We start from the raw sequence: 10,378 nt of genomic DNA, 5'->3' as shown, positions 1-10,378 counted from the left end.
TGTTCCAATTCTTAATGGTATGACGAATGATTTTATGACTATTAGTAGTCATACCTATGAGAACATCTTAGATGAAATTGATTTGTGAGACACTTTCTTTGTTACCAGTTTAAATAGGATGATGATCACGTTTTTAATAAATTATGATTTTAGAAGATAAGAGTGTCAGTCGTACAAAAGGGGGTATACTTGATACAAATTCATGGATTTCTTTTCCATTTGACACCAGTAATGAGTTGAATTATGGCACTTGTCTTGTGATACTTGGTAAAGATAATAGGCATAATTTGGATGAGTCTATTGACACTTTTACCTATGATGGAAATTTCTTCTTGAGGGTTTACAATCCACTTGAGGGGCCTACATTGTGTATGGGGAAGGGTAGTTTCCTAAACTCTTTTCTTTACTCTTGCTTCGAATATGATTTTGTTGATTGTGCATCTTATGGGGGTAGGAGTTATTTGTCAAGAGAAGGTGAAGTTTATCTTAAATTCGTCATGATCTTGTTGATTGTGCATCTTATGGGGGTAGAAGTGCATTGGGTGGAGTCATAACTTGGGTTAACACTATTTATGACTTTTCACTTTGGTACGAGGGTGTTCATGTTCTACTTGAATTAAAAGAGAATTTTGCTTGTTGAAATGTGGAACCAATGAGGGTTTACATGTGTGGTTGCCTAAGTACTGGAATGGTTCCTTCGCTGTACCCCTTTGTCAAAGTTTCTTAAGTAACCAAGTATCACTACAAAAAAAAAGCCTATATAGCGGGGGTTTCTTTTACATACTGGGGGCTAAGGAACCCCCACAATTTGTTGTAGCAGAGGTTTCATCAATCCCCACTGAGGTTTCATCAATCCCCACTGTTAGGTCTGCCACAATTAATTTCTGGGGGGGTTTCACTAACCCCTGTAACAAGATGCAGGGGTTATTTTACAACAGTTTAAACCCCCACAGATTCATTCTTAGAGAAGTACAATTCAAATTCTAGTGGTTCTCACAACCTCTGGTATATAATTAACAAAGTAGCGGGGTTGAAACTCCACAATTCTTGAATTATCTTCCTATGTTCTTGCAAACAGTGGAACAATGCTCTTTTATTGAAGCATAAAGTTAATTAAGCCAATAATAATTTACACAAACATAAATTTACAAGTAATGATACTGCTGCCAACAATTAAGAAAAAAGATAAATGGAGAACCTTTACAGTGTAAGAAAAAATGTTTGCATATCATTTGGTTGGAAAAGCTTAGTTATGCCATACAAATGTACTTAACTCCACCATGAGTACATTGATTTTTTCCTTACTACTCCGGTCAATCGCTAAACACATCATTCACTCTAATCATTATGACCCAATCCAATCATGCAACTACATTATCAAAACTAATTATCTAATACCAATCAATGGTTTAGTGAATCTCTATGTTGCACGTAATAACTTTTCAAGAGGTTCTCCAATCAAATCGACTGGGATCTCAAAGCAGTCAACCTTCCTCTTCCCCTATATCATCCACAGAAATCAGTAGGAACTTAGGGATCCCTGCAAATAACAAAAGATAAAATGTAACGCTTGGCATGAGTAGTTATAGAGAAACAAAGGAACAATGATAACATGGTGTGCAGAATGACTAGTTTAAACCTGCCTTAAGGGTTGTTCTTAAACACATCAAAGCAGTACTTTTAATTGGTTCTAAATTGAACTATGTATCGATCTCATACAGTACTTCATTGGCTGTGAAATCAAACTACGTACAGATCTCATACAATCCAATATTTAAGGGCAGCAAGATCATAAGCTCTACCTGCTCTCTTCTTTATCATAATAAGAAGTATAAAAGTGGCCGAAAATAAGAACTAAAGAGATCCTAAACGTCTGCACATGTACATATATATTCATTGCAAAAAGAATCTTCAACTATATAGTAATTCTAAAAAAATGATTTTGGATAATCAATACTCACCTAAGTAAGCTGAAATTCCGCAATGGTGATTTAATTCATCCAGGGCCACAATCATTTGGTGGTACATTCACATAGAAACAAACAAAATTAGCCCATAACCCTCATTATTATGCATTTCATATTATATTAGTATATCATATGTTCATTTGTTTTAACATCCTATTCAGAAATTATGTAATCAAACAACGTACAGATCTCATAAAATAATATATATCAATAAAAAACTAAAAACATCTACAATCATAAAAGGACAAAAACTAGAAACGGAGCAGTAGTAATATTCTAACCTAACATTCCACAATTGTTTACCTCTGTTGACTCTAAACTAATAAGACCACATGCTCCGACTGTCACTCCACTATAACTCTATGGACATTGCAATGTTTACCTGCACCATAGAGTCAGTTGAGTAGGGAAGGCTACACTTTAAAAAATACTTAAAAGTACATTCTTGTTCGATATGTTAAAAACCACAGTTCTCATTTCATCCGTAAAAAATCTTCTGAGGAACCTAAAACAGTAGCACTATGTTTACGCGAATTAGTATTACTTAAGAAAGGATGCTCAAGTAGCATAAAAAATGTAGGCCTATCTGCAGGTTTCCTCTGAAAGTAGCACCGAAGAAAATTCTTTCCTTCCGGAGATGACGTTTCTAGTACAGGTGGTGATTTGCTTTCACCTACAAAATAAAATACATGATTGTTTATACATCAAATTTGGAATCAAAAAAATATTGGCCATGATTTTTCTTGCTTGTTCCGTCTTAGCTATGCTTCTCGGACTCTTCAAAAACAGTGTGGGGGTGTATGTTGGATCCTTCAAAAATAGTGCATTAGCATTTTTGGAGAGTCCGAGAAACATAGATTCTTTGGCTATGATACTACTATGTGACAAACTAATAGGCTCAAAGTTTGTTAGCACGGCTTACCCCGTCTAATCCACTCCAAGAGGACTGTCCAGTAAACATTTCAATTACAGTACAACCTAGACTCCATGTATCAATAGCACAGGCAAGCTCTGGATTGGCATCTTTACGTAATATAGCCTGCATTATCTGCACGAGACGAAAAAAGAAAAGAAAACAATAACAACAAGCGAAAGAAAACAACTTGAAAGTATTTGAAAGTAGCTTCTGAAAGGCTGCTGATACTAAAATGTCACAGTCACAGAGGAATTCAAAATTTTAGCAGCAGAATGGAGGCTAACTATATTAATCTTGGCCTCCAATACAAATTTCATATTAGCTCAGAAATCTAGCAGGTTGTAGAATCTATGAACTTCACCAAACCACAAAATAAAACTCCTCTGGTAACACATAAAATTTATCCCTGCATTGTAATTATTGGTTAAAGCATGTCACTTACTTGATTATGTACTTATCTATCACTTCTCCGCATAGAACAACTACAGAGAATGTAAAAATTGGGAGTAATAAAACTTTGTTAATATGAACTTAAATGAAGAAATGAGGATTCACATAGCCTATTATATCTTGTTTGGGATTGAAACGAGATGTAATTAACATGATAACAACTAAACAGTTAATGTTCTCATAACATGACATGTTTTGCATACTTTAGTGACTTACACAAACCAAAAAATAGTCCTAAATGCAGCGTTTCTTGTAACCTACCTTTCTGCAAGAAAGTAGAGCACTAGTTAAACACTTTTGAATAGGTAGGAGGCGTAAGAATTTACATGAACATAAAAAGGAAAAGAAAATTGAACAATGTGCTCACCTTTATATGCTATTTAATACACAAATGACAGCAACATTTACATAATCGACGTTATTGTCGAACACATGAGGAAGCAATACGAATCAACCTGTCAACAACACACTGTTTTAGCTGTTGCCACTTTTGGCTAATAATGGCATGGAGAAATTCTTTGATTCCAATAGCCACCGATCGTATTCTGCTTCTGGGGTCTCAGGTTGCTTTTATCAACGTCTATTCCCAGCGAGATCCGTTGATGTTTTCTACTCGGATTTTTCTTTGCACACGCAAAAATACAAGGAGGTCGTACATTTTTAACAATCAAATGTCTCACCACTTTTCTTGACCGGTATAGTTTTGACAAGAGTTGAGATAATACATTATCAAAATAATCACTTGGAAGCAAACAAAATCTCTAAATTACTAAATCAAAACAATTATAAATGATACATTAACTTAATAATCATTTGGAAGCAAGACAATAAGAACCCTATGATTATAAAACTTTAGGGCTTTATTCTTTATTTTTTTCCATACATGTTATACTTCACAATGAAACCTATCAATTGCAAACACAACATTTATAACCATAGATAGATATATTATTTGAAAAATAATGTCATCAACGGTAATTGACAGTAATACATATTAATGGCCAACACAAAGTACACTTAAAAGATAAACTTCAAATCTTTGATAAACGAAGGGCTCAAATGTTTCCCTGAAGGAGGAAAGAAAAGCTGCGGTGGTGGAAGGATGAACGAATCTTAATTTCAGTAGTACCGGTAAGGTAAAAATACAAATCTAGCTACGTAACACAATTTTTGAATCAACATGCAAGATGAATGTTTATTTACAATTTGAAAAGCAAATCAAAAAACGAGAGAGACTATAACCTGTGAGAAATATAATCCTACCTTAAACCAGAAAATTGTAACTCAGAGAAATCAAAATCATCCAATTCCGGCCTCTTCTCCATCTCCACTTCAACAATTAAGCAAACTATTGAAGTTTTTTGACATGAAAACAAGTCTTTTACAATGAGTTCCGCCACCAATAATAGCGCCACATTTTTCAACACCGCCGGATCTTACCGTGAAATTGAAACCACAACGTCGGACCGGCAGTGCTGCTTTGTTAGAGAAGGGAAAGAATGAGGAAGATATTTGGGGAAAAAATTGAGGGAAATAACTAAAAAACCGAGGCAAATGACATATAGAAGAAGTTAGTATGTTATTTTAGGGAATTTTAATTTTGACGATTGCGGCAGTTACGACTCCTTAAATTGACAAAATAAATTGGAGGGGTTAATCAAACCTCCACAATTTAATGTAAATTATTGGGGTTATATTACCCTCCACAGTAAAAACCCCAGTATTTGGGGCTTTTTTGTAGTGTATCTCTTGTTTTGATAGGTTACAAACCCTGTGTTGAACATTTTGATGCTTGGTTATATGTTAAAGTTGTGCATCCTTGGCATGGTAATAGAATAGTTATTGCTAACACTAACCCTCATGCCATGAGGATCTTGTTATTATTTGCTTTCCCCATGGTTTAGCATGCTTTGTATTTGAGGACGAATCCTTTTCAATAAGGAGAGAATAATTCAATTCAGATTACTTCAAGACCATTCACTCACAGCCAAGTTTGGGAACTTCAAAGTATTGAAGGATTGCTCGCAGGGATGAAGGTTCTTGAGCTTTAGTTGATTACAAAAAGGGGATATTATATCGTGCATTGTAACATATGCGCATGGAAGGAGCTCCCATTTAAGCCATATCACGTTTGGATCATAGCTTGGAGTGTGGGAGGTTTAACGAAGCAAGCAATGTGAAGCTAAGAATGTGTCTTAGTCGGCGAGCTAAAGATCAACAGGTGACTCGCCAAACTGATTCGGTGAGGGTTCTAAGATCTCCTAAAGTTCTAGGGAGCTAAAAGGAAGTTAGCACCTTTGGTGCGCTGGAGATCAATCGGCGACTCACCTAGTCCATTAGGCTAGCACGATCCAGCTCGGCCTTCCCTCCATTTTGTTTGCGCCTCTTTTGTAATAATTACCTAAAACCATAAATAGGTATTTTGAGGTTCATTTTAGGTAGATTTTTTTGAATATGAATGATTGATGAATAGGATCTCCTTTGAGATACTTGAGAGCTTAATGAAGCTTCTTTTGAACTTTGTTTAGAAACGCGGGTTGCTTGGAGATTCAATTTCCTTGAGAGACTCAATCTCCTTGAGGTCTTCGTAAAAGATTCAATGCTTAATTCAAATTAATCGATTGAGGTCTTTATGTTTATATACCTTTAGGTAGCTTTTGATTTCCCTTTCTTCTGTCAATCAATTTAGCTTGATTATGTGTTTGTTTAGGGATTGTATTTGGAGTTTTTAGGATTTAATACATCCTTTAGTTGTCAATTGTTCCTTCTTTTGTATCTCATCTTCTATCTTTCTTTCTTGTCTTTGATTTCCGCATTTCTATTTGTAATTCATGGCGAGAATTACATCACCAATCGCACGTTCTCATACTAAAAGTCTTGACCATGTTACTAGCCTAAAATGATGATTCTAGAGCTGATGGAATTGTCATTATTGAATTCTTGAGTTCATCTTCGTGAGTTTTCGATTAAAATGGTCATTCAAGGTTCAAAAGCTCAAAAAAAACAGGAATTCACATATCTCGACGACGGACAAAAGACATAAACACATAAATGACTTGGGGTCACTTATAGGAACACTTCAAACGACGAACAAAACGACATAAATACATAAATGACCTGGAGGGTCATTATACCCATCCCCCTAGGCCAAAACTAAACTTTCTTCCAAAATTGAAATACTCATAGCTACATAGGTCTTAAACATCAATGTACATCAAAATTGAAATACAAGTCGAGATTCAAATATAAAATTCCCATATTCCTAGTTTTGGGATTCAAATTCCCGATTTTCAACCCAAGACATGAATTAAATAACAATAAGGAGATAAGATTGGTACACCCACGACAAATCTCAAAAATAGCTCCAAAATCATGTCTAGTGTAGAACTCAAAATATATTATGAAATGCTTAATCCCGATTTAGGAAAAAAACTAATATTTTCGCATACCCCTTTCGTCATGATTGTGAAACCCACCTTGCGATCGCGGCTCCTAACCTGGTGGCAATTAATACTAGATCCCCTAATCTCTACACGGTTACGATCAAATCAATAATTTGTGAGTGCGATGAGTCCCCTCTCCAACTATGTAACCTACACGACAGTTAGGCCTCCTCCCAATCGCGATGCACTATTACTAGCACTAGACATGATGAATTCCATTTGAGTGCTTGAAATTCATCCAATCCCCTTGGTATGCAAATAACACACTATAAACTTGTTGAGTGGGTTGTTGATGCATCTAAATACTAGAGAACTTTAGATTCGAGTAAAATTTATTTTAAATTAAGGGTGTGTCTGGTATGACGTAATATGTTTCCATGAAAAATAAATGTGTTTTGTGGTTATTTGGAACGGAAAAGAAAAAAAAAAAAGTCCCATGGTTGGAGATATGAGCAGTCAATATCTTCTACTTTCCGCCATTTGGCCTAACTTTTTGTAGAGTTGAAGCAACTTTCCACTATTATCTCCCGTTGACCTCTATTAAGTATATACTATACTATTGGAAAATGCATTGCATCACCCTTTGCCCTCTTCTTTTTTTTTAAAAGTTCCCATGGCTGATACTAAGAAAAAGAAATTGATAGGTTTGAATTGCCTAATTGCCTGTGCAATTCTGCTTTCCGCTGCTTTGTTTATAGGAAGCGCCTTCGTCATCACTGAATGTAAAGAGGTAATGTCACAAAAAGAATTACCTATTTTTCTTTTAATCTGTTTCAAAATGAGTTGTTCTTTTCCTTTTTGGTAATACTTTAATTTCCAACTTTCCACCTAACATGTTTTTTTTTTGTACATTTAACATAACTTTAATTTAGAACCACAATACTTTAACACAAGTCTTGTTCCACAGTCTAGTTATAATTGATATTTTTGTTAATCGGTACAGAAAGTAATAGGATGGGAAATGGTTGAAGCATTCAGAATAATGAAACGTAGATCGATGTGTGAGGTTGGGATCATCTAAATTTTGTGAATAAATAGTTGTGTAGTTAATGGGAAATTAATGTGCAATTTATTATAGGATGAGTGCAAGCCTGAAGGAAGTGAGACATTACCCAGAGGTATTGTGGCTAAGACCTCTGATTTAGAGATGCATCCGCTCTGGGGCGCCCCCAATAAAAGGGTATATCACTCACTATACATTTGCTCGTCTTGTAAACTATTTTTAATTTTTTAAAAACTTTTTAAGAGGTTTCCTTGTAGAAATCAAAATCACCAATGAGCTTACTAGCTATGGCAGTTGGAATTAAGCAGAAAAAGAGTGTAAATGAAATTGTAAACAAGGTGAGACCCAATACATATTCATCATCTTTCATCCTAGCCCTAGCCATCTAACTAACTAGTATATATAATACTATCTATCTCATTTGCAGTTTCCACATACTGATTTTGTCACTATGCTTTTTCACTATGATGGCCTCCTCAATGAATGGAATGATCTTGAATGGAGTAGCACTGCTATTCACATTTCTGCTATTAATCAAACTAAATGGTATGAACCTTTAATCCACAGTCAGACCTGCTATCCAAAATTTACGACATTGTGGGTTCCGAGTTGAGAGTCAGTATCCTCAACTCCATCCCATACTTGTTTTCCCCCCCCACACCATGTGTTATTCTATAATGGTAAAACCATTAACTGTCTCTTGTTATTTTAGGTGGTTTGCGAAGAGGTTCTTACACCCAGATATTGTTGCACAGTATGCTTACATATTCCTCTGGGATGAAGATCTTGGAGTCGAAAATTTCAATGCTGGGCGGTAATAAAAAGATATATCTTCATACTAAGATCCATGAAATGTCAACCAGAAAATTAATCTCCACCTGCATGCAGATATTTATCAATAATAAAAGAAGAAGGTCTTCATATATCACAGCCAGCAATCAATGCAGATATTTCAGAAATTCACCACAAACTTACAGCGCGACAAGAAGGGTCAAGAGTGCACAGGTATTATTACTTTCATGATCAGTGACTGGTTTTATCAGTAATAAGTTGGATCTTCTTGAAAGGATGTACTCTGATGGTTGAAACAGGAGGACAATAAACATAAAGGGTCCTGGAAGGAGGTGCTACGGAGACAGTACTGAACCTCCATGCACTGGGTAATATTATATTATTGGGCAGAAAGGATTGTGTTTCATTTCACATCTTTCCTATCCATCTTTGAATTCTGAATTCACATGTAGGTGGGTGGAAATGATGGCTCCTGTTTTTTCAAGAGCATCGTGGCGCTGTGCATGGTACATAATTCAGGTATGCTTTCAGATCTTAACACACTAGTCGTACACCAAATTCCTTATTCAATTGGCAAGTTTGATATTACAGAATGACTTTGTTCATGCATGGGGGGTGGACTTTCAGCTTGGATATTGTGCGCAGGTATCAGCTCCTGCACCAGTAGTTACTTTTTTCAGAAATAATCATCAATTCAAAAAAAAAAAAAACGTCTACTCTCCTGTTTGATCTGTAACTATTTTTGATAGGGGAACCGAACCACTAATGTTGGGGTTGTTGACTCAGAATATTTGGTTCACTATGGTCTTCCAACACTAGGTGGTGGAGAAAATGAGGTATGTCCAGCAAAACCAAAGGGGATAAATTTACAGTAGACAATTGAACATCTCCTATTTTTCAGTAAATCCTAACGATTGTCTTTCTATGTAGAAGGGTAGTTTAGAACAAGGAACAACTCCTAAACAGGATACTTTACCAAACAAAATGGTATGTACCAAACGTAACTAGCTTTCAACAATCAACTCCTTGAATAAGATGAATTACCTGAAACATCATTGCAGGGACTGCCAGAGTCTCATCCATCTGATGCAAGAAATGCTGTAAGTTCCATTTAGTTTTTTTAGAAGAACCTTAGTAGCTTATCCTTCCAGTTGCTACTGTCTTTCTAACATGCTTGTTCACCACTGACACAATGCAATTAGACAATCTTCTATTGTTGAATTGCTTATTAAGCGACTAAGCACATGACTAATTAGAATGCCCAAGTTTAGTTCCATGTTATGATAGACCCAATCATTTGCAGGTGCGGAAACAATCTCTTGTAGAATTGGAAAGATTCAAGAATAGATGGAAAAAAGCTGCCAGAGAAGATCAATGTTGGGTTGATCCCTTTCAGCGGACTATGAAACAAAAATAGTGACTGAAGGGGCTGCATCTTAACCCTTAAAACTGATACACACAAGTTACAGTTATTCCTCTGTCTTCAAGCTCTGGAAACCTAAAATAATTCTTATGGGCTTCAAGAGGCCATGATAACAGAGGGACATTGTCAATTTCCATAAGTCCTAATTATGTATAAAAACAAATAGAATAGTTCAGACAGCCAGAGTAATTTATGATTTCACAGTGTAGTTCATTCTCTATCTGAAACAATTGGTGAAAACACAAAACTGTCAAGCAGCTGAAAAATGAAATTAAACCATTTTCTGGTGTTATCTCATGCAGCATTACAATATTAATTATGCATCATGTTGTACAATTAGCAAACACACTAATGTGTATACATAAATATATATATATATATATA

At 35.5% G+C, this 10,378-nt stretch overlaps 1 protein-coding gene and 2 long non-coding RNA genes across 11 annotated transcripts; 1 reads left to right on the top strand and 2 right to left on the bottom strand.

Moving 5' to 3' along the window:
* Positions 1-1,181: 1,181 nt before the first annotated feature.
* On the bottom strand, positions 1,182-5,002 carry LOC107029343. 7 transcript variants are annotated; one of them, XR_003574474.1, is made up of 6 exons: positions 4,597-5,001; positions 3,701-3,788; positions 2,890-3,598; positions 2,271-2,640; positions 1,962-1,970; positions 1,182-1,540 (listed from the first exon to the last, which is right to left on the bottom strand). It is a non-coding gene; the product is annotated as an uncharacterized LOC107029343 (long non-coding RNA). The 7 variants fall into 7 exon arrangements; XR_003574475.1 differs by having other exon boundaries at positions 2,890-3,015; positions 3,550-3,598; positions 3,701-4,985; XR_001457983.2 differs by having other exon boundaries at positions 2,890-3,788; positions 4,597-5,002.
* Positions 5,003-6,972: 1,970 nt separating this feature from the next.
* Positions 6,973-10,284, top strand: LOC107029260. 3 transcript variants are annotated; one of them, XM_027911881.1, is made up of 14 exons: positions 6,973-7,506; positions 7,720-7,782; positions 7,855-7,956; positions 8,037-8,117; positions 8,207-8,325; positions 8,492-8,593; positions 8,668-8,784; positions 8,871-8,939; positions 9,024-9,090; positions 9,163-9,216; positions 9,321-9,407; positions 9,505-9,558; positions 9,633-9,671; positions 9,875-10,284. In XM_027911881.1, the coding sequence occupies exons 1-14, from the start codon at positions 7,390-7,392 to the stop codon at positions 9,986-9,988; spliced, it is 1,185 nt and encodes a 394-aa protein (XP_027767682.1). In that variant the 5' UTR covers positions 6,973-7,389; the 3' UTR covers positions 9,989-10,284. The 3 variants fall into 3 exon arrangements, with proteins under 3 accessions (XP_027767682.1, XP_027767683.1, XP_015086126.2); XM_015230640.2 differs by having other exon boundaries at positions 6,975-7,506; positions 9,502-9,558; XM_027911882.1 differs by lacking the exon at positions 7,720-7,782 and having other exon boundaries at positions 6,974-7,506; positions 9,502-9,558.
* On the bottom strand, positions 8,080-9,875 carry LOC107029261. The gene is made up of 3 exons (XR_001457960.2): positions 9,616-9,875; positions 8,755-9,226; positions 8,080-8,657 (listed from the first exon to the last, which is right to left on the bottom strand). It is a non-coding gene; the product is annotated as an uncharacterized LOC107029261 (long non-coding RNA).
* Positions 10,285-10,378: the final 94 nt, after the last annotated feature.

Source organism: Solanum pennellii, chromosome 9 (genome assembly GCF_001406875.1).
Source record: "Solanum pennellii chromosome 9, SPENNV200".
NCBI classification, from domain to species: domain Eukaryota; kingdom Viridiplantae; phylum Streptophyta; class Magnoliopsida; order Solanales; family Solanaceae; genus Solanum; species Solanum pennellii.
Note: the sequence above shows the minus strand (reverse complement) of the source record. Positions and strands in the feature narration are given on the sequence as shown.

What these genes read in the sequence shown, in the direction of transcription:
- LOC107029260 (XM_015230640.2), top strand. Translation starts at nt 7,390, where the DNA reads ATGGCTGATACTAAGAAAAAGAAATTGATAGGTTTGAATTGCCTAATT. An exon ending in AACGTAGATCGATGTGTGAG is followed by an intron (nt 7,783 to 7,854) that starts GTTGGGATCATC and finishes AATTTATTATAG; the next exon opens with GATGAGTGCAAGCCTGAAGG. An exon ending in CATCTGATGCAAGAAATGCT is followed by an intron (nt 9,672 to 9,874) that starts GTAAGTTCCATT and finishes AATCATTTGCAG; the next exon opens with GTGCGGAAACAATCTCTTGT.